Here is a 25160-nt window from a genome sequence, read left to right on the forward strand (position 1 = left end):
TTTTTCTTCGTCTTGGCACGTTCAAATCGTATTCTTGAACTCTTTGCCCGGATTACGTATACAAATGAATGGTATACCAAATTCAAATTCATTCACTGGCCAATACTGCAGTAATGGCTGACGTTGTGGCAACTCATTTTCGACAAACAAATACGCATAGACCACCAGCAAGGTATAGGCCGCAATAAAGATGAAAACATGCCAAAATCCATGTAAATATGGAAATTTCAGACAACAGAAGAAACGATCACTGACCCAGCACAGAACGGCAACACCCCAGACAGCAGTCGAACGTAGACCCAGACGGTAGACACGTTCGTCTTTTACCCTGAAAAACAAAAAAAAAAAATGGAAAATTAAATTATGTTTATTGAGAGTTACACAAGTGTTTTGGATAAAGTAAACCCCTATTTACACTGAACTAGTTTGTATAAAACACGTTACTTGGATTGTCAATTTAATTAATAATATGTCAAGTTAATGACGATTCTTCGTAAAACAATTAAATTAAATGCAGAAACACAATGAAGATGCCGCTTAAAACGCATGTTCAACGCGACATTATTAGAAAGTCCAATCCTATTGAGAATGCAAGAGATTTTTTTTTGTGTGGTTGATTTTCCAGCAGGAATTGTCAAACAACTACTTTCTCAGAGAGTAAAGTAGTTGTTTTCTCTTTTGTAAGAACACTGTTATGAGAAAACAGACACAATCAAGCAATCAGCTGATTTGTCACAACAAATCAATTTGTCAGCCATAAAAAGAAACAAAGCAAGCAAACAATTTGTACTTTATCAAAATAAAAAAGGAAGTGAGAAGATTTTGTGATTTTGGAACTTCGTTTAAAAAAAAAAAAAACATTTAACAATTCTCTTGAATTAGCCGCATTAGAAAGCAGCTTCATTGTTTCGCAAAATCTGCTTGTAAATGTTTCTCTTATTTTACTTGCTCTTATAGAATGTTTACATTACAGTTTTTTTAGTTTGATTCTTAGTTGACGTGGCCAATTTTCTGTCATAGGCTGTAGTATCCATTACGAACTTCAAATAAAATGAAACAACTCAAATAATTGAAACAACTCCGGTGAATAATGTCGCGAAAATCATCAAAATACCTAATATTGGGAGGTACTGTTATATGGAAGCTATACGAAGACGTTGGCCTGCATACACAATTTTTTGTCATAGGCTGTAGTACCTATTACGAATTCTAAATACGAAATTTAAAAAAACTCCCGTGGATGATATCCCTAAAATCGTCAAAATATCAAATATCGGCGTCTATGTGGGCTATACGATATCGTGGACCGACATAGATCACCTTCGAACTTGACCTGCCTGCAGACAAAAGGCTAGTCTGTGCAAAATTTTAGCTTCCCATCTTTATTCATTTTGAATCGAGTGTTATTACAACAGAATTTTACGCTGATCGGGAATATATATACATTGTTATGTCTAAAATTATTATTTCGATGAGTTAGAAACGGAATGACGAACGCAATATACCCTCCACACTATGTATGGTGGGGGGTATAAAAACCAAATGAAAGACATTATTAAGGAAGAATGAAACAGGATTTATCCAGGATACACAATGTCATTGGTAAAGTCTATGCCTGAACGTTTGAAAGAAGTTATACGACGTAAATGTAAAGCAACTCGTAACTAGAATATAAAGGTGAGAGTACATAAAAAGCTTTTTTGATTGGTTTAAATCATCGGCTGGCTTCTTCGTAGAGGAATAAAGGTGTTTTAGGTTGATTTAGTTCGATTTTGGCCATACTTGGAGGGATTAAAAAATTGCAACCAACTTCAGACTGCTGTCATTTCTAAGCCACTCGTCTGACAGCTGTTGAAATTATTTCAGTGACAGTTCATTGTTTTGTTTACAAGCGTACAAAAGCATTTTGGAGAGAATTTTCCCTGAAAAAAAGGTTATACGTAATGGAATTCAAGCGTGATAGTGTGATTTCTTTATATTTGGACGGAAAACCACAGGTGGCTATCGTTAGAGCACTCCAACATTTAAATGTGAATAAATCTTGTGTCTGTGTCTCGTACCATCGCTCGTTACCTTGATACTGGTATCATAGACCGACGTCAAGGAAGTGGACAGAAGAAAACAGCAACATGGTTCGAAAAGTAAAGAAGCGACATATCGCAATATTCCATTCGCCAAATATTGAAAAATGAGCTCGGGGTAAAGCCTTTCAAATTCCAAAAGGTGCAAGAACTTACACCGCAGCAGCAAGAAAATAGACTCAAAAGAGCTAAAGAGAGGCTTCGCTTGGCCGAAAGTGGTGTAATGCCGAATTTGGTTTTCTCCGTCTCCGATAAGAAAAAATTCGTCGTCCAGCAGTTTGTAAACAAACAAAATGATCGTGTTTACATGCCAAAGAGGTTGGCTGAAAATATGCACCTTCTGTTGGCCATCAGAACTCAAGCGGCGGCAATGGTGATGGTGTGGGCCGCCCGACATCAGAATAAATGCCGAATATTATAAATTAATATTCTGGAGGGTGTATTAAAGCATTGGGCACGCAAACATTTTGTCCGCAGACTTTGGACATTCCAACAGGGCTCAGCACCATAGCAATCGCACTCAGCACGCGCCACCAAGAATGGTTACAAAATGAGGTTCCTTGCTTTAATTCCAGCGCACAATGGCCACCAAAATCTTCGGATACCAATCCGTTGGACTATTATGTCTGGAGTTTTTTGGAAAGCAAGGTTGCCACCAAAAAAAAAAATACCAAAGTGTCAATCACCTCTAGCAAGCGCTTCGCCGGGAATGGGCCAAAATACCGCAAAGCAACATTCGGGCAGCGTGTAATGATTTCATTGTCCGTTTGAGGGCCATAATTCGTGCCAAAGGTGACCAATTCGAACAAATCTAAACTTATTCTAAAATTTGATGCTATTTCCGACATTTTTTGCTTTCATTCAATAAAATGTTTTAAAAGATGTAAAAATGATGGCGTTTGACTTTGTTGCAATTTTTTTATCTCACCCTATATGCTTCTTTGTTCTTTTCCGAAAAAGCCAGGCGATGACTTAAGTCAGTTAAAAGAGTGTTTTATGTATTCTAACCTTAAGAGTTTAATTTTAAAATATTTTTTTAAATATCGAATACTTTTTTTCCTATTTTCATTCAGCGTAAGTTGTGAATAATGTTTTTTTTTTTTAATTACTACTTGTTAAGACTTACTTTTTGGTACTGAATTAATTTTCTAATCTAATTATTTTTATTAAAAAAAAAAAATATAAATCTAAAGGTGGGAATACATAAAGCGCTTATTTGGCTGGCTTAAGTCATCGACTGGCTTCTTCGTAGAGGAAAAAAGTAGTTTTAGGTTGACTTAGTTCGATTGTGGCCATAGACTACTTTGTTCATTTCCGAAGAAGCCTGCCGATGACTTAAGCTAGCCAGATAATCGCTTTATGTATTCCTACCTTAAGCGCTTTATGCATGGTAGAAGAATACAGGTAGATGTATCAACGCTTGGGAACATTAATATGTCAAAAAATTGTAAATGTCTTTTCAAATATAAGTGGATTTTTATATGTTTTCTTATACGACGTCATTCGCGTTTTTCAACAATTTTTACAATTTTAAATAATTTTCCATTCAACATTTTCAATTCCAAAATTGGTTTGACAGTTCATTGTCCCAGCAGCTGTGTCGATGCTTCTAGCTATATTCTTCTACCATGGCTTTATGTATTCCCACCTTTAATGTCGAATACTTTTTTTGACCACTGTACATACTCTTAGGATGGAAATACATAAAGCGCTTATTTGGCTGACTTAAGACATCGGCTTGCTTCTTCGGAAATGAGCAAAGGAACCAAAATCGAACTATGTCAACCTAAAACTCCTTCGTTCATCTACGAAGAATCCAGCCGATGACTTAAGCTGGAAATACATAAAGAGCATATTTGGCTGGCTTAAGTCATCGGCTGGCTTCTTCGTAGATGAACAAAGGAGTTTTAGGTTGACTTAGTTCGATTTTGGCCCTAGGCTCCTTTGTTAATTTCCGAAGAAGCCAGCCGATGACTTAAGCTAGCAGGTAAGCGCTTTATGTATTTCCAGCCTTAAGCCGGCCAGATATGCTCCTTATGTATTTCCAGCCTTAAGCCGGCCAGATATGCTCCTTATGTATTTCCAGCCTTAATATAAGTTCGGATTCATGCTAATATTACAAAATATAACTCTGGAATGGATATAAACACGAATAATGAATAAAAACGGATGCAATTCATGTGAGTGACGCGTTAATGTCAACAAATTATTGATTTGTTTAATGTCAAGCCCCCCTTTTTGTTCTACAATATTCCACAGAACATATATCTAATCTACATTTGTCAAAAACTGAAAGAAAACAAATTTTCCATTGCCTCACAAACAATGTTTAATTAATCATATTTGTGTGATTGATGGATGGATGATGACTTTTGCATACCTATTGCCTAATGGTCTATTAAAGACAAGGCCAACAACAAACATATGTACTTTGACTAGGCTTATCTATGATATCGTGTGAATCAGTACCTGCCGTCTTGTGTCATCAATGCTTTGAAGTTTCGATATATTATTATTATGGGTGTTATCGACGCATTGAATTCTATTTATATCTACATAACGGTGGTGTTTTTATTATGTTGCCAACTTCAAAAAACACAATGACAAAGTACACATTTGGGTGTTATATATTCTCAAAGTAATTATGTACTTCTGGTCGTCGGTTTTATGATAATAGTTGTGTATATTTTGTCCATACATATTTTTATTATAGAACTATAAATCTTCGGTGTCCAGTGCTATTTGCTTTGGGTGATATTAAAATGTAATCATTTTTATATCACAGCCTGTGGCTTACATGGATATTATTTGGGTTATGCGGTATGTGACCGCATTTTTGGGCCATATTTGGGAATGTCAGAAGACAAATGATTGATGAGGGGTTAATGATATTAATTGGAAGCTTGGGTTTATTTTTTCGATAATAAAGATGGATAGCAATTGTTTTTCGAAAACAACCAATTATTATTTGGATATTAAGGAATATATTCCAAATCCTCATCATTGTACAAATATAGCGCTCTTCGCTTTTTATGTGCAAGAATCTGCAACGTTTGCCATTTTTTATTGGGAATGAGTCGTATTTTTTCAAGGCGAGCCGTGTTTTTTTCAAGGCGAGCCATGTTTTTTTCAAGGCGAGCCGTGTTGACACTTATCTATTTTTGCAACTTTAAACATTTTGAAAAGTAAAGCTGGGTTCATTTCAAATAAGGATACCCCGCTCTGAATTTTCTTAACCCTATACATACATAGTAGTTCTAAAGGTGGGAATACATAGAGCATTTATTTGACTGGTTTAAGTCACCGGCTGGCTTCTTTGGAAAAGAACAAAGTAGTGTAGGTCCAAAATCGAACTAAGTTAACCTAAAACTCCTTTGCTTCTCTCCGTAGAAGCCAGCCAAAAAGCGCTCTTTGTACTCCCACCCTAACTCATCGAAATAATAATTTTAGACATAACAAAGTATACACAGGGTGAGATAAAAAAACTGCAACAAAGGCAAACGCCATTATTTTTACATTTTATTTTTAAATTTTATTGAATGAAGACGAATCAACACAGCTGCTGGGACAATGAACTGTCAAACCAATTTTGGAATTGAAAATGTTGAATGAAAAATCATTTAAATTTGTAAATTTTTTTAATAATTGCATATCATGACAACCTCCGTTTGGCGTCGTATAGGAAAACCTATAAAACTCTATTTATTTTTGAAGAAACATTTAAATTTTTTTAACATATCAATGGTCCCTAAGCGTAGATGCATCTACCTGTACTCTTCTGCCATGCCCTCTACCACACATAGTATGGAGGGTATATTAGGTTCGTCATTCCGTTTCTAAAAGTGGGAATATATAGGGCAATTATTTGGCTGGCTTAAGTCATCTGCTTGCTTCTTTGGAAATGAACAAAGGAACCTAGGGTCAAAATCGATCTAAGTCAACCTAAAACTCATTTGTTCTTTTATGATGACTTGAGCCTCCCAAAAATGCTTTTTATATACTCTCACGTTAAAAACACATAAAGGTGGGAGTACATAGAGCGCTTATTTTGGAGCCTAGGGCCAAAATCGAACTAAGTCAACCTAGACACCTTTCTTCCTCTACGAAGATGCCAGCCGATGACTTAAACCAGCCAAATAAGCGCTGTATGTATTCCCACCCTAAAGGAGCAAGAACATAAAGAGCATTTTAAACAAAAACCAAATAGAAGATATCCTTCAAGAAGAATGGAACAAGATTGATCTACGATACACAATGTCATTGGTAAAGTCTATGCCTGAACGTTTGAAAGAAGTTATTCGACGCAATTGTTTTAAATTTTATTGAATAAAAGCAATAAGTGTCGGAAATTGCATCAAATTTTAGAATAAGTTTAGATTTGTTCGAATTGGTCACCTTTGGCACGAATTAAGGTGGGAATACATAAAGCACTTATCTGGCTGGCTTAAGTCATCGGCTGGCTTCTTCGGAAATGAACAAAGGATCCTAGGGCCAAAATCGAACTAAGTCAACCTAAAACACCTTTGTTCATCTACGAAGAAGCCAGCCGATGACTTAAGCCAGCCAAATATGCGCTTTATGTATTTCCACCCTTATGACCTTCAAACGGCCAATGAACCCGTCACACGCTGCCCGAATGTTGCTGTGCAGTATTTTGGCTCATTCCCGGCGAAGCGCTTGCTTGAAATGATCGACGCTTTGGTACTTTTTTGGTGCCAACCCCGCTTTCCAAAAAACTCCAGACACAATAGTCCAACGGATGGGTATCCGGAGATTTTGGTGGCCATTGTGCGCTGGAAATGAAGCGAGGGACCTCATTTTGTAACCATTCTTGGGTGGCGTGTGCTGAGTGCGATGGTGCTGAGTCCTGTTGGAATGTCCAAGGTCTGCGGCCAAAATATTTGCGTGCCCAAGACTTTAATACACCCTTCAGAATATTTTCGCGATAATATTCGGCATTTATTCTGATGCCACAGTCGATTAATACGAGCGGTGAGCGACCATCGGCTGTTATGGCGGCCCACACCATCACCATGGCCGGCGCTTGAGTTCTGGTGGCCAATCGTAGGTGCACATTTTCAGATGACCTCTTTGGCAAGAAAACAGGATAATTTTGTGTGTTTACGGCCAAAGGAAGCAACTCTTTAGCTCTATTTTATTTCTGTTGCGGTGTAAGTTCTTGCACTTTTTGAAATTTCAATGGCTTTACCCCGAGCTCATTTTCCAATATTTGCCGAATGGAATATTGTGATATGTCCGGCTCACGAGCCAATTTTCGGCCACAGCGGCGCGGATTTCGATTTGAAGTCACTTCTTTACTTTTCGAACCATTTCTACTGATGTTGCTGTTTTCTTCTGTCCACTTCCTTGACGTCGGGCTACGCTACCATAGTATCACGGTAACGTGCGATGCTAGGAGACACCAAAGATTTATTCACATTTAAATGCTGGAGTGCTCTAACGATAGCCACTTGTGGTTTTCCAGCCAAATATAAAGAAATCACGGTATCACGCTTGAATTCCATTACGAATAACTTTTGTTTTTCTGGAAAATTCTCACCAAAATGCTTTTGTACCCTTGTAAACAATACTATGAGCTGTCACTGTAATAATTTTAACGGACGAGTGACTTAGAAATGACAGCAGTCTGAAGTTGGCTGCAGTTTGTTCATCTCTCTCTGTACAGTCAAAATTGTTGTTAAAATCGACATATGTTCAATTTGCCATTGCGAATGGTTTTATTCTTATAGAATAACCTAATAAGTAGTCATGGGGTCTGTCAAACTAAAAATTAAACCATGGGTCTGTTCATGACAGAAGTATACAGGTAGATGCATCAACGCTTGGGAGCATTGATATGTCAAAAAAATTTATATGTTTTTTCCAATATAAGTAGATTTTTATATGTTTTCTTATTCTATGTCATTCGGAGGCTATTACAATTCGCGTTTTTCAAAAATTTTTACAAATTTAAATAATTTTTCATTCAACATTTTCAATTCCAAAATTGGTTTGACAGATCATTGTCCCAGCAGCTGTGTCGACGAGTCTACCTATATTCTTCTACCATGGGTCTGTCAAACCAATAAGTAAACATTGTGTGTACAATTTTATCGCAACTTTAAACTCTGTCCCCATTTTGCCATACCCTCCAAAAATTGATTTACAAAAAATTGCATGTTTTAGGCATTTTGCTGTTGTTGTGTCCAAAAAAAACAATGTTTCACTTACCTCCTTAGCTCTCGGTACAACATATACATGGTTGGAACACCCATTGCCATAAGGACGAAGGCATTGACAATCGGTTTCCATACCGACATGACTGTTGCAATAATGGCACATGTAAACATCAATAAACCAAATGTTCGTCTGCAAAGGAAAAAAAGGAGAACAAGAACAAAAATCAAACACAATAAGAAAGTGGGACGGACGTGTCACTGTAATACCCTTTGACAGGAATTTTTGTACATATGTGTGTGTGTATTACTGGTCTATAAAATATATTAAAATAATTAAAGACAATTAGTTAAGATAATGACAGACATTAGAATAATGACATATCCCGCCGAGAGAATGATGGAAAAAACTGCAATGTGTTGGCACTTGATAATTTATTAAGGACATTTGAGGAAGGCACTTAATGGTGAAGATTGACGCGATAATATTTAAAATGGGGGTATGGTGGCGTGATGGGTCTGAGATGACCAGTAATTTAACTGGCAATTTAACATGTCAAACATGACTTGAAAGGGGGCCACATTTATTGGTAATAGATAATGATTGCAGACACTTAAAAATAATTAGTTTCTTGGAGCGAGGTTGAGGAGTAAAATTTGCATTATAACACCTGTGGCCTTTTCATGTGACAGTGTCAGTGTGGAAGGTCTTATAGCTAAGTGGCAACACTACAAGCTGTCTTATGTGTGTCTCAATCCTTTCTCTACCAGACTAGTTATCGATAACTTCATTGTAAAAATTTATATTTTGTAGGTCATCCTTAAATATGAACGTACAGCTGGCAAGAAATTTACATTTATTTTCAACCAAATATTAAATAAAATATATATATATATATATAACAAAAAACTAGTATATTAGTCTAATTGTTGAATTTTACTTCAGATAGGACAAGTTTGAAGACAAGTGTTCTGTTCCAGAACTTCAAGAATGTAAAAATTTTTACTGCGATTGCCGATTTTCGAAAACAAATAGTATTAGTCGGTTTTGCCGTCAGATGTATACCCCGAGCCTTGAGTTATAATTATTCAAACTGTTGACCCTCTGTGGAGGAGGTTCCAAAGCAGTTGGTCAATTCGTATCTGACCTAAGACTGATATAAATATTACAAGGTGCCAGATTCGGACTATATCGACTACTTCCTATACTTTATATGAAGTATGTGCAAATTTTTTGGACAATGTGAAAATATGCCTGAGGTAACAGATATTGCGGACCAAAAAAAATTTTCCATTTTCATACTTCATCTAATACAGATAAAAATATTGGTATGGGAAAATTTCAAGGAAGTCGAACATTTATATTCAATTTTAGCGAAATCTTAAATTCCGATCAATTTCTGGTTAAGAGAAATATTTAGATATAGCAAGTTGTAAAGAATCGCCGACTTATGTCGCAAGTTATGACAGACATAATTATTGAAAATTGTGACCCTTTGTGGGCTGACAGATGTATATCATCTTCACAACAGATCTTACGTTTGCAAAAATATTTGGATGCGTGAAATTTGAAGAGAGATGGATGCTTATTTCGCTTTCTTTGAGCGTTTTGTTTTTCAAAATCTTGAATTCTATGCGGGAGAGGTTCCAGAAGAAATTTTCCGATCTCCACCATCTTTATAACAGATCTTGTGTTGATGGAAACATTGAGATGTGCCTAGTCTGAATGGAATCGGTTATTAATTTCGCGTTTTACGAACTTCATGGATACTCAAAATGTTGATCCTTTGTGGGGGAGATACCAGAAGAAGTGGACCGATATATTCCATCTTCACACCAGACCTTGGGTGAATAAAAATATTGAGATGTGTGTAATTTAAGGAGAACCGGATGCTTATTTCGGATTTTATGATCGTTTTGATTATTCAAAACTTTGACCCTTTGTGGGGGAGGTACCAGAAGAAATTGTCCGACCTCCACCATCTTTATAACAGATATTGTGTTGATGGAAATATTGCGATGTGCCAAGTCTGAATGGAATCGGATGTTAATTCCGTGTTTTATGAGATTCATGAATATTCAAAATTTTGACCCTTTAAGGGTGAGGTACCAGAAGGAGTGGACGGATATATTCCATCTTCACACCAGACCTTGGGTTAATAAAAAATATTGTGATGTGTGTAACTTAAAGAAAATCATACCCTTACATCACATTTTATAAGAGTTATAATTATTCAAAATTTTGACTCTTTGAGGGGAAGTACTCCATGGAATGGACCGATACTGTCCATTTTCGCACCTGGACTAGCACTGATGCAAATATTATGATTTGCGAAGTTGGAGCAAAATCGGATTATCCTTTGTCAATCTGTGCAGAAAATTATTTTCTTTGAAAATGTTGACATTTTGTGGTGGAGGTACCAGAAGGAGTGGACCGATATTGCCCATCTCCGTACTCGATCTAAGTTTGACAATAATATTACGATGTACCAAGTTTGGATCAAACCGGATACTCCCTTCGAGAGTTATCGTGCGCATCAGCCAGCCAGACGAACGGATGAACATCACTAGATCGACTCTAAATGTCCTAAAACGGATTTGGTCCAAAGAGACCTAGGTTGTAAAACCAGGTTCTTTCCGAAACCTAGGTATTCCCTGTCTTATCACCTGGTAAACATTACCATCGTTCTCCACTAATAAAGAAACGTTGTTTTTATAAAAACAACAATAAAGGGATTAAGCCTGACCATTTTGGAACAACAAAATACAATGGTATCCCAAACAAACAAGCCAACACTGTCCGATGAAATTTGTATCTTTATTGTTTTCAGTCCAAGAACGTTTAACTGTTTTTACGGACCAAGGAACGCGAAAAATAAAAGATTTATGATTTTTGTAAAATCTGCCACTCGTCATACGAACATATTTTAGATGTGAAAATGACAAGGTCGATTTAGTCTGAAAAGGGTTGCCATATTCAATTAAGCAAATGAGTTTTCCTCTATTGTTTTGTCATGGTACAATCATATGTTTAAATTTTTTTTAATTATCCCTTTTTTAAAAAAGTATAAAATTTGACATAAATACATACCTGTTGTTACGGCAAAATCTGGGAAAATATCTTTTTGGACAGAACAGCGAATATGCCGCCATAAACACCCACAGAATGGCCAATTCGTCCAGCAGTTGACCTATTAAACTTAAAGTAGCATGGAAGTACATTGAGCTAAGGCCGACAATTATGAGGAGGGCCCAAAGTAAATGTATACCTTTGGTTACAAAGCGGCCATATTCTTTGAAGAGATACATAAGTACTGGCGGAAATATCAAAAACAAGAAGTTGCTTATCTGCAAAGAGATCAAAAAAAAAGTGACAAAAATTTAAAAAAAAAATACATTTAATTATTTCATAATTTATAAGTGGCTGCTTTGTTTTAGAGGGGTTCAACCTGCTAATCACTTGCCATAAATCATTATAGTTTACTTTTAAATGCTATCTTATCTATTGGTATGAACTAGAAAGCCACTTAAAGAATTGAAAATTCGAGATCCCAATGAAAGATAGAACTTTGAACTCCTGCGGACTTTAGGCAAAATTTCAAAACGAGTGTTTTAATAATACTTTCATTACCTGTTTTTGCACACACTTTAAAAACCTTAATTTTTAATTGCAGGTTTGCCATGTAAATTCACATTAAATATTTAAATCTGTAATTTAGTCACTTTTCTGTTAGAATATGACAATCGCGTGCCGACTGTTGTTAGTTTTCAAATGTTTGTGATAAACATAGATTGACTGATTGTCATTAAAAATTAAATGACATGTTTTATGACAACAATAACAAACTTTGGTAATCGATTAACAAGTTTTGGTAAAATATATGGTTTGTTCCAGAACCCCCAAGAATCACCTACCTTTGCATAAAGGAAAAATATTAAATTTTTTATAGCCTCAGCCATGTGACCAAAGATTTGATAGGCCAAAATGTGCCTCATCGGTTTTAGACCTTTCGGACTAAATCCGTTTCAGAACATTTAGAGTTCATCTAGCGATGTTTGTCCGTCCGTCTCTCTATCTGTCTGACTGGTGCGCATGATAACTCTCTAAGGGAGTATCCGATTTGGTCCAAACTTAGTACATCGTAATATTTTTGTCAAACTTAGATCGAGTTCGGAGATGGACAATATCGGTCCACTCCTTCTGGTACCTCTCCAACAAAAGGTCGAATTTAAAAAAAAAAATTTTTTTGCACAGAAAGAGAAACGATAATCCGATTTTGCTTCAACTTTGCAAATCTAAATGGCAGAGATCGCACCATGCCTTCTGGTACCTCCCCCACAAAACGTCAAAATTTTCAAAGAAAATAATTTACTGCACAGAACGAGAAAAGATAATCCGATTTTGCTCAAACTTTGCAAATCCTAATATCTGTATCAGTGCTAGGTCAAGTACGAAAATGGATAATATCGGTGCACTCCATCAAGTACTTCCCCCACGAAGGGTCAAAAATTCGAATAATTATAACTCTTATAAAATGTGATGTAAGAGTTCGATTGTTTTCAAATTACACACATCACTATATTTGTATTAACCCAAGGTCTGGTACGAAGGTGAGATATATCGGTCCATTCCTTCAGGTACCTACCCCACAAGGGATCATAATTTTGAATATTCATGAAGTTCATAAAACACGAAATTAACATCGGATTCCATTCAGACTTGGCATATCTCAATATTTCCATAAACACAAGATCTGGTATAAACATGGTAGAGATTGGACCATCTCTTCTGGTACCTCCCCCACAAAGAGTCAAAGTTCGGAATAACCAAAAAGATCATAAAAACCGAAATAAGCATTCGGCTCTCTTCAAACTACACACGCCGCAATATTTTTATTAGCCTGGTGTCTGGTGTGAAGATGGGATAAATCGGTTCACTCCTTCTGGTGCCTTCCCCACAATGGGTTAAAAGTTCGAGTACTCATGAAGCTCATAAAACGCGAAATTAACATCCGATTCCATTCAGACTTGGCATATCTCAATATTTCCATCAACGCAAGATCTGTTAAAAATATGGTAGAGATCGGAACATTCCTTCTGGTACCTCCCCCACAAAGAGTCAAAGTTCGGAATAACCAAAAAGATCATAAAAACCGAAATAAGCATTCGGTTCTCTTCTAATTACACGCATCACAATATTTTTATTAACCCAAGGTCTGGTGTGAAGATGGGATACATCGGTCCACTCCTTCTGGTACCTCCCCCCATAAAGGGTCAAAATTTTGAATATCCATGAAGCTCATAAAACACGAAATTTACATCCGTTTCCATTTAGACTTGGCACATCTCACTATTTCCATAAACACAAGATATGTTATAAATATGGTAGAAATCGGAACATTCCTTCTGGCAGTCGATTTATGCATGTCCGTCCGTCCGTCTGTCCATGTATTTTTGTAAACAAAGTACAGTTCGCATTTATTGCCCTATCCAGTTGAAATTTTGCACAAATCATTTGTTTGGCCCAAGGACGAACCCTATTGAAATTGGAGATAATCGGTCAAAATTTAGATATTGCTCCCATATATATCTTCGTCCGATTTGCCTTTTATTGTGCACCAAACGTGTAATATCATTCCGAATAGTATGGAATTTTGCACGTACGATCAGATTGGACCTGAAAATAAGTATAGCAAATTTGATCGAAATCGGTTCAGATATAGCTATAGCTCCCATATATATATTGTTCATCCGATTTGTCATATTTGTCCTCCGCAGCCGTAATATGCACTCAGTAACAACGAAATTCAGGGAAATATATCAAATACAGCTCAGAAATACATTTGCTAAATTTTATCGAGACCGGTTCAGATTTGGATATAGCTCCCATATATAACTTCGTCCGATTTACCTTCGATTGTGCACCAAATGTCTAATATTCGCCCAGATTGGATGAAATTTGGCACTTACGACCGAATTGAGTCTAGAAGCTAGTATGTCAAATTTGGTGAAGATCGGCTCAGATATAGCTATAGCTCCCATATATATATTGTTCATCCGGTTTGTTATTTTTGTCCACCGCCGCCGTAATATGCACTCTGCAACTACAATATTTAGGGAAATATATCAAATACAGCTCAGAAATACATTTGCAAAATTTTATCGACATCAGTTCAGATTTGGATATAGCTCCCATATATAACTTCGTCCGATTTACCTTCGATTGTGCACCAAACGTCTAATATTCGCCCAAATTGGATGAAATTTGGCACTTACGACCGAATTGAGTCTAGAAGCTAGTATGTCAAATTTGGTGAAGATCGGCTCAGATATAGCTATAGCTCCCATATATACTGTTCATCCGATTTGTCATATATGTTACCCACAGCCGTAATATGCACTCCGTAACAACGATATTCAGTGAAATATATCAAATGCAGCTCAGAAATATCCTTGCCAAATTTTATCGAGATCGGTTCCGATTTGGATATAGCTCCCATATATATTTTTATCCGATTTCAAATTAATTATGCACCAAATGGGTAATACAAGTCCGAATTTAAAAGATACAAATGCTTCAACATTTTTAGTCCTTTAAACTTATAATTGTAATCATAGCCTGTATAAATACGTTTATATATATGAGGGTTAACCCACTGGATTTGGATTTAAATTGTCATATCCATTACTTTTACTTCAAATAAATCCTCTCAAAGTAGGTTAACCCTACAAAAAGTTCTAACGTAAACATAGCATATGATTGAATTCTCCCATAAAAACTTTTAATTGTATGCGCAACTCTACTAAATTAGGTTTAAGACTTTCTTTGCGGGTTTTATATGTATTAGATGAAGTGGAATATTTCGGTTCGCTACATCTGTTGCCTCACGCATACATATTTCCATATTTTCCAGAAATTTGCACATATCTCACATAAAGTGTAGGTCCAAATATAGTCCAAATCTGACAGGTTTTTATATTTATATTAGTCTTAGGTCAGATACGAAATGGTCAACTGCTTCGGAACCTCCCCCATAAAGGGTCAACAGTTTGAACTCAAGGTTGGGAGTATACATCTGTCTGATGTATTACTTGTGTTTTTTCTTTTAAAAAATAAGTAGATTTTTATATATTTTCTAATACGACGCCAATCGGAGGTTTTTATGATGTGCATTTTTCAACAATTTTTACGAATTTAAATAATTTTTCTTTCAAATTTTTGCCATTTCAAAATTGTTTTGACAATTCTTTGTCCCAGCAGATGTGTCGATGCGACTACCTGAATTCTTGTACCATGTGTCATATGAATGTATGTGGCCAGTAGACAGTAGAAATCTATGGCCGGTTATTACATCTTTCCGATAAATAGAAAATTGATGTTGTCGGAAACATAAATCGTTTTTCGTTATTAGAAGATTCATTTAAGTATAAACTGTCCGATAAGCAAAATGTCAGATAATCTTCCCTTTATCTTCTGACCATGGCAGAAGAATACAGGTAGATGCATCAACGCTTGAGAGCATTGATATGTCAAAAAAAAATATTTTTTTTTTCAAATATAAGTAGATTTTTATATGTTTTCTTATACTACTTCATTCGGAGGCTATTATAATTCGCGTTTTCAACAATTTTTACAAATTCAAATAATTTTTCATTCAACATTTTCAATTCCAAAATTGGTTTGACAGTTCATTGTCCCAGCAGCTGTGTCGACGCGTCTACCTATATTCTTCTGACGTAAAATTTACTGAATTCATGTTGCAATATTTTTTTATTGATAATATGACAATAACAGCAAAATATATTTATCTTTATTTAAAAAATGGATAACGCAAATCGTTTATTTTATATTGAAGAACTGAATTATAAATTTATTTCACGAAATTAATTACAAATTCGCATTTTTTATTATTTTTCAACTAAAATGAAGATGCCATTGTGAAAAAATACAGTGACTACCAGTTACTTTTACAAAAAGCTTGCCATATCTCTGTAAAAAATCCATATATAATAAAGGAAAAATGTAATAACGATAACCCTATAATGTGAACTTCATTCTTCACTTTTCCTAAAATAAGGGATAAAAAAAGTGGTCTATAAAGGAAAGACAAAAGAACGGGCCTATAACTTGTATGGATGACATTTGAAACAATTTGTCTTGAAAATTCACGAAAAATATATTTCTTATTTTTAACTTAAAAAAATTTACTAAACTCCACGACTTTAAAGTGATTAAAAAAATTCAATTTCAGTTCATTTCTTACAATATTCCATCAAAATGAAATTCATAAAATTTTGAAATCTCCATAAGACCACAATTTCTTTACAATTTTTTCAGATTAGAAAAACAAGAATTACTCACTACTTGTAAATGCCTAAGCTTCAATGCGAACGGATTTATCAACTAAAATGTTCTAGATTTAGTTGCCAGCTCACAATTGCTTTCACTCCAAGGGTCGCCAACAACAATGAAATGAATGAACAAATGAATGAATGAAAATGTTATGAATTATTTAATCATTGATGATTATGTGTTGAAATTCATTTGTAATAAATTTTTAATTTTCAAATTGTATTTAGCCACACATGCTTGGTTTTATGATTTTTTTTTTGTTAATCTGATGATGGGTTTTGTAAATGACTATGACGTATCAATTTCTGTAATCAAATTTATATGGGGCAATAACCAGCCGGACAGACCGACCAATGATAAGTATTTAATTTCACTTTTATTGTTTGGTTTTACTTAAATTACTACGGTGGCAATGTAATTAACAATAAAGGAGTTGAAATAAAATTAATTGACTACATGTTGGAACAATAATTGTTAATTTTTTATTACAGAGGCTTGTCATTGATTTCGTAGATTTTTTTTGTAATAGAACATCTGTTTCAAAAACATTACTTATTAAGCCGTGGAAGATAATTATCATCCTCTTGGAGGAGAATGGCTCATTGGGTCATTGCACTTTTAAATCGCAATCTAGCGTTGAATTTGTAGAGTAGGGAGGTGTAATCCTGTCTCGTCATGAGGTTAGGCGAAAATATAAAACATATGTCACAAATAATCCATGAAATATTTTTTCTAAGGAGCAATCGATTCATGGTAAAATTAAGAAGGTAAAGTCATGCAATTACCATTGATTTCATTATTTTTCATTTGACAACCTCTCATTAACAAAATTCATATTTATAAATCCATTGTATATACACAAATCAGAGATGGGGTCCCCATTTTATGAAGTAAAATTTGACAAGGTAAATTACAGAAAATGCAGAGATGTATTTGCAATGACTTTACCTTCTTAGTTTTACCATGAATCGATTATTGCAATATTTTTTATAATTTCGTACACTATCGATAGTCTAATTTGATGTGTGGCCATTTGCCTGGAGAAAATTATTAATATTGCGATTTTTATCAGATATATATTGGAAAATATTGATTTTCATTTTATGTGTTGCCATCTGCCTTTATTAATTTGTAGTATTGCTGTTATTCGGCAATGGCAACCCGTTTTTATTTTGAAACCTAAATATCACTAGGGCTGTTTTTTTTTTTTTTTTTTTTTTTTGAAATAAAGTTTGACAAAAAATGCAGGGATGTATTTGAAGTGACTACCTTCTAAATTTTACCAAGAATCGAATAATTTGATGTGTGGCCATTTGCCTTGAGAAAATTATTAATATTGTGGAAGTTACAAATTTCCAATTTGATGTGTTGCCATCTCACTTACATTAAGTAAAATTTGACAAGGTAAATTACAGAAAATGAAGAAATGACTTTAAATTTTTAATTCTATCATGAATCTATTATTGCAATATTTTTTTTATATCGATATCGACACTATCGGTAGTCTAATTGGATGTGTGACCATTTGCCTTTAGAAATTTATAAATATTGCGGTTATTATCAGATGTCAAAAAAATAATGAGTTCCAATTTGATGTGTTGCCATCTGCTTTATTAATTTGTAGTATTGCTGTTATTCGGCAATGGCAAACCGTTTTTTATTTGAAACCGTGGAAATTTGAAATGAAATTTGACCAGGTATATTACAGAAAATGCGGAGATATATATTCGTATCTGAAATGACTCTACCTTCTTAATTTTATCATGAATCTACTATTGCAATATTTTGTTTTTATAATTTCGTACACTATCGATAGTCTAATTTGATGTGTGGCCTTTTACCTTGAGGAAATTATTAATGTTGAGGTTACTATCAGATGTCACAAAATATTGACTTCCAATTTGATGTGTTGCCATCTGACTTTATTAATTTGTAGTATCGCTGTTATTCGGCAATGGCAACCATTTTAATACCCTCCACCATTTCTGCAGAGGGTATATTAGGTTTGTCATTCCGTTTGTAACTCCTCGAAATATTCTTAATAGACCCTAAGAAGTATATATATCCTGGATCAGCGTAAAATTCTACAGGCAGGTCAAGTTCGACGATGGGCTATATCGGCCCACGATATCGTATGGCCCCCATATAATGGTACCGCCCGAAATTCGGTATTATAATGATTTTAGGCACATTTTTAGGTTAAATTGTCTGAAATTCTACACAAAAAGTTTTTTTGTACTTTAGCGCCTGTAAGAGAATTGTTTATATAGGTTCACGATATCGTACATCCCCAATATAACGGTACTTCCCGATATTCGACATTTCATCATTTTATCCAAACTTTTCAATGGAATTGTCTCAAAATCCATACAAGGAGTTCTTTCTGAGTACTTTAGCCCCTGAAAGAGAGTTGTCTACATAGGTCCATGATATCGTATATCCCCCGTATAACGGTACCTCCCAGTATTTTGATGATTGTAGCCAAATTTTTCAATGGAATTGTCTTAGAATCCACACCAGGAGTTGTTTCTGAGTACTTCACCCCCTGAAAGAAAATTGTCTAAATAGTTCCACGATATCGTATATCCCTCGTATAACGGTACCTCCCAATATTTGATGTTTTGATGATTTTAACAACATTTGTGGCCGGAATTGTTTCAAATTTCGTATTTAAAGTTCGTATTTGAAATTACAGTCTGTGATAATAAATTACTTATGCGGATCCACGATTCAAGATCCAAATTTCAAATTTGATTTGACAGTACATTGTCCCAGCAGCTGTGTCGATGCGTCTACCTATATTCTTCTACCATGATGTGTATTTTCTGTATCTATGAAAGCCTGGCCTACACTACTTAAATGCGTCCCATTCTAGTATTCTTTTAACTGATTTTAAACATCGTTTACAGATTCCTACCAACTTTGCCAAACATTTGGCCTCCAATGTACACCTTGTTTTTTTCCACTTTTAGCCGAAATAATACGCCAAAAAGTACCTCCCATTAAAGGTTGTTGAATAATTTACTACATGTTAAATAAATATTAGATTTTGCATGTGTTACAAAAATCCATCCATCCATGCATGACTATTATCACACTTTATACAAGTGCTAAGCGGACGTATGGCAAGGTAAATGGCTTAAGTCGAAAATATTAATAAAATATTTAGAGCTAAAATTAAATTTTTTGTTAATTTAATTTAACTGAGAAAATTCTGGTGCCGAAAATTTGTAATTCCGAGTGCCGTTGTAAATTAGCCTTATTTGCTAATGTGATTTAATCACTTTGGCTTTAAAATCGACCCCCCCATAGACATTTCAATTTGCATGTGTATGGCGTAAGGTCATCTAAACGTCAGCTTGAAATGTGCGAATAATTTCGATGACATAAAAGAACTAAACGTAATATGTGCCTTCTCGGTGTGTTTTGTTGCATAATGAACGATGAAGTTCATGTCCATCACGCACACACACTAAAACAAATCACAACGCTCATGAATTTACTATCGAAATCATAAATATACTAAATAAATATTCCTATTTATTTTTATATTGTTCTTTTGAGGTCAAGGTTTAACAAGGTAAATAAATAAATAAATGGCGATCGTAGCCACCACCAAGTGGCAAAAATTCGTTGACTGGTCAAATGCAAAATTAGCGTACAATGAACTCACTACAAATTCAATTAAATTTATCACACTCGTCTCGTAAATTGAAGAAGAATGTCTCTATAAATAGAATAGGACCATAATATAGTATAGAATAGATGCACATCTGTCACTGAACGTTAGACTATTTGTCAAAAGGCGCTTGGAAAATGATTGGCGGGAAAAAGTGTGAGATTTAAGGTGAGAATATATAAAACGATTTTTGACTCGCGTAAGTCATGGGCTGGCTTTTGGTAGAAGAATATAGGTAGATGCATCAACGCTTTTCAAAATGTTTTAAGTGCTTTGTCAAAAATAAGTCGATTTTTATATGTTTTCTTATACGACGCAAATCGGAGGTTGTAACGATATGTATTTTTCAACAATTTTTACAAATTTCAATAATTTTTCATTCACCATTTTCAATATTAAAATCGGTTTGACAATTCATTGTCCCAGCAGCTGTGTCGATGCGAGCCATGGGCTGGCTTCTCCGTAGATGAACAAAGGATTTTTAGGTTGACTTAGTTCGATTTTGGCCCTACGCTTATTTGTTATTTTCCGAAGAAGCCAGCCGATGACTTAAAGATGAGAGTACATAAACAGCTTGAAGTCTTCGCATGGCATATTTTGTCACATATCATAAAGGGATGCCTGAGCCGCACTCAAATTCTACCTTTATTTTCCTTTATAATTTGACATTAATATGTCTCGTCATGATGCCAAGTTGCATAAAAACATTTTATGTATTCCCACCTTTACTTTTACATTTTAGTGAAGGGCCGTATTTAAACAGGTTCTATAGTAGACTACGGCAGTTAGCGTAAAATATCGCATCGAAATCGATCGATTTTTTCAAACCAATTTTGAAATTAAAAGTTTTGCATGAAAAATTATTTAGATTTGTAAATTTTAAAAAACAAAATTCTTGATTGTGTATGGTGCTAAACTGATGTGTGGCCTGAAGACTTAAAGATATTTGGCAATTGAACTGTGGTAATTGTTATCGATAAATGTGAAATCGACAAATAAAGTTTAAATGCATTAAAAATACACATCTATAGATCATGGTAGAAGAATACAGATAGTCGCATAGTCACAACTCCTGGGACAATGAACTGTCAAACCAATTTTGGAATTAAAACTTTTGCATGAAAAATTATTTAAATTTGTAATTTTTTTTAAGAAATGCTTATCTAAACAACCTCTGATAGACGTCGTATAAGGAAACATATAAAAATCTACTTATTTTTGAAAAATCATTTAAAATTTTTTTGAAATATCAATGTTCCCAAGCGTTGATGCATCTACTGTATTCTTTTACCATGCAATTTAGTGAAGGGTCGAATTTAGCGTAAAATCGATCGATATTTTAAAAACAGGATGTAATTGTGAGAGGTTATAGCGTTAAATTGATGTGTGGCCTGACGACTTAAAGACAATTGAACTGTAGTAATTCTTATCGATAAATGTGAAATCGACAAAAAAAATTTAAGAGGATAAAAAAATACACATGCATAGCTTCATGACAAAAAATATTTTTTTTTTAAAAATCCACGATATTCAGATTTTAAAATTAAAAGAAAATGTCCTTCTTCGAAATGTACGCACAAATTGCGTTTTGTGGCAAAAATATATTATTTGGTCTGTTCCAAAACTGCAAGAATGTCCAAGTTTTTACTACAACAATCGATTTTCCCTTCATGATATCAAAAAAAAATTACAAAACTAGTAAATTCTTGGAGATTCTGGAACGACCCTATTGTTTATGATTTCAAATTCCCTACATTTATATTATATAACAAGTAAAAAAGCAACAAAGTTCGGCAGGGCCAAACTTTTTATACCCTCCACCAATCGGAAGGAACTTGCAAATTTTAAAAAAAATCCGTCGAAAAATACCGCAGAGATGAAAAACTTGTTGCTGGATAAGTAATCTTTTTTCATAGGCTGTAGTAACAATTCCGAACTTCAAATACCAAATTTAAAAGAATTCAACTGAATAATGTCGCTAATATCATCAAAATAACGATTATCGGGAGGTGCTGCTATATGGGGGCTATACGAAGGCGTGGACCTGCACAGACAATTTTCTGTCATAGGCTGTAGTACCTATTACGAACTTCACATACGAAAAATTCCAATGAATAATGTCGCTAAAATCATCAAAATACCGAATATCGGGAGGTACCGTTATATGAGGGCTATAGGAAGACGTGAACCTGCACAGACAATTTTCTGTCATAGGCTGTAGTATCCATTACGAACTTCAAATACCAAATTTGAAACAATTCCGGTGAATAATGTCGCGAAAATCCTGGATATACCGAATATTTCGGGGTAACGTTATATGGGTGATATACTTAAAAGAAGACCTATAGAAACCTTTCAGGGGATAAAGTACTCAGATGGAACTCCTTGTGTGAATTCTAAGCCGATTCCATTAAAAAATATGGCTAAAATCATCAAAATACCGAATGTCGGGAGGTAAAGTTACATGGGTGTTATGCGAAATCGTGGACCTATATAGACAATTCTCTTTCTGGGGGTAGAGTACTCACGAAGAACTTCTTGTGTAGAATTTCAGACAATTCCATTGAAATCATCAAAAATACCGAATATCGGGAGTACCGGGCTATTCTTTATCGTGGACCGATATAGCCCATGTTCGAACTTGACCTGCCTGGATACAAAAAACTGATCTCTGCAAACTTTTAGCTTCCTAACTTAATTCGTTTTGATTGCAACAGACGGACGGAAAGGGCTAAATTGTCAAAGAATTTTACGCTGATCAAGAATATATATACTTCGTTGGGTCTAAAATTATTATTTCCATGACTTACAAACGGAATGACTAACTTAATATACCCTCCATACTATGTACGGTGGAGGGTATAAAAATAGCAGATTCTTGCTTCTGGAACCGAGCAATATTCTTTGTGTATTACTGTGAGGATTAATCTTATAAAATTCCCGCATCCTTGAAAGAAGTTCATTCCCGTAACATTCAGGCGATCGTTGTTATTCCACGAAAAATAACTACCGATTTTTATTAAATACCCATAGTCCAAATTGGTGTGTGGCCAGTTGCCTTTAATAAATTTTTTCATATTACAGTAATTGTGTAACCCCGGCTTTGCGCCACCCACTTTTCCAGTACGTACCGTATTCACAAATTCAGCAATATGTCCTGATATCAAATAATTCTCCTCACACCAGTCCACAGGTGAACTACCGGGTCGAAAATGTTCCCAAGCTAGGGTGTATATATCAAGGGTTGCCATTTTTGTAGATGGTAGATGTTTTTGGTCCAATGTGTATCAACTAAACAATTGCTGCTAATTAATCCTAAGATGCTTGGATGATGAAGAACACGCGTAACACGCACACGTGCACGCACACACACACACACTCTCTCGTTGAACAATTACACCTTTTACACGTTTATTTTTTTTTTTTGCTTTAGATGCTTTTCTCTTACGCTTATTTGTGCATAATATCGACGATGTGCGGTAATTGAATTCGCCAAGGGGCGACCGACCGACCGAAAGAAAGAAACAAACAAAAAAACAACAAGGAAAACAAAAGTGCTGCAGATTTTTGTCAGGTATTTCAATCCATTTGTGTGATTTTCCTTTGTCAGGTTTATTGTGGCTCTTTGTGCATATTTCGTTGTCGATTCATAGGGAGGTATTATGTTATTTTTATTATTTCTTCATTTATATCTCCTTGTTATTGTTATTATTATACTACCTTTCTGTGGCTAGCATTTAATGGCCTTTATTGTTGTTTTATTTATTTTGCCAAAAAAAGTCTTTTATTCTATTTTATTATGTAATTTTTATGGTCGATTATTTTTACAAAATTTCTATATGATATGTTTATTTTATGACACTATTTTTACCACTTTTGTTTTTGTTTACTTTCATTTAACGAATATTAGTAGTAGTCGTATTATTATTGCACTAAAAAATTCTATTTCCGCTTAGGATTGTTTGTATTTCAACCATCCGTCCATCCATTCAATGCACAACAACTACGGACAGCTAGCACTCTGGACAACAAACAATTAGGCTATGACGGTACACTACGGCGAAGACGACACTCCGTTTATGCCATCTGTGTGGTGTGCCTCACTAAATGTCACGTTCAACTAAGTTCTTCTTTTTGTTTACATGACGGACGCCACTACTACAGAACAACGTTGCTTTGTTATTGTTGTGATAAACAAAATAAATGGATTTTTCATTTGTGTTTTCGCAAAAAGAGATAATGAGAACAATACAATGAAACAGCTGAGAAGTTGACCAACAAACACAAACACTCATTTGCACACATCATGTGCTCTAATGTAATCTCTTCTCACTCTCTTTGTTGTGGTATAGGGTTGGAAAACACCGTTAGAGAACTAGGTCAATGTATTAAAAGGAAATAACACAAACGTTGTGTAATAACGCCCTATTTCAATTGAACAATGTGATAGGGTTGCCAATGGCGGGGAAATTATAAACGGCAAAAAGTGAGAAATTTGAAATGACAGAAAATAATAAGAAATTCAAGTAAAAAAGAATCAGAAAAAAGAATTCAAGTAAAAAAATCAGAGAAAGAAAGAAATCAGAATGTAAGCTAAACCTTAAAGGGAAATAGAAGTTCTATGTATTCAAAACCAGAATAGTAGACTAACATAAAACAATTCAGTAAAACTGTAAATCTAAAGTAGTATCTTATGCATTGTTCCAGTACCTGCAAAACTCTACTACCTTTGCAATTTTATTCGATATCATAAAGAAAGAAGAAGAATCGGTTGTCGTAGTAAACACTTTAACATTCTTGCACTTCTAGAAGAGAGAGAAGTGAGAATACATAAAAAGTTTTTTTGACTGGCTTAAATCGTCGGCTGGCTT

At 34.8% G+C, this 25160-nt stretch overlaps 1 protein-coding gene across 1 annotated transcript; it reads right to left on the minus strand.

Moving 5' to 3' along the window:
* On the minus strand, nucleotides 1-24459 carry LOC101897939 (alkaline ceramidase). The gene is made up of 4 exons (XM_005190837.4): nucleotides 23421-24459; nucleotides 11349-11605; nucleotides 8313-8450; nucleotides 1-328 (listed from the first exon to the last, which is right to left on the minus strand). The coding sequence occupies exons 1-4, from the start codon at nucleotides 23538-23540 to the stop codon at nucleotides 22-24; spliced, it is 822 nt and encodes a 273-aa protein (XP_005190894.1). The 5' UTR covers nucleotides 23541-24459; the 3' UTR covers nucleotides 1-21.
* Nucleotides 24460-25160: the final 701 nt, after the last annotated feature.

The sequence above is a fragment of the Musca domestica genome, unplaced genomic scaffold (genome assembly GCF_030504385.1).
Source record: "Musca domestica strain aabys unplaced genomic scaffold, Musca_domestica.polishedcontigs.V.1.1 32, whole genome shotgun sequence".
NCBI lineage: Eukaryota > Metazoa > Arthropoda > Insecta > Diptera > Muscidae > Musca > Musca domestica.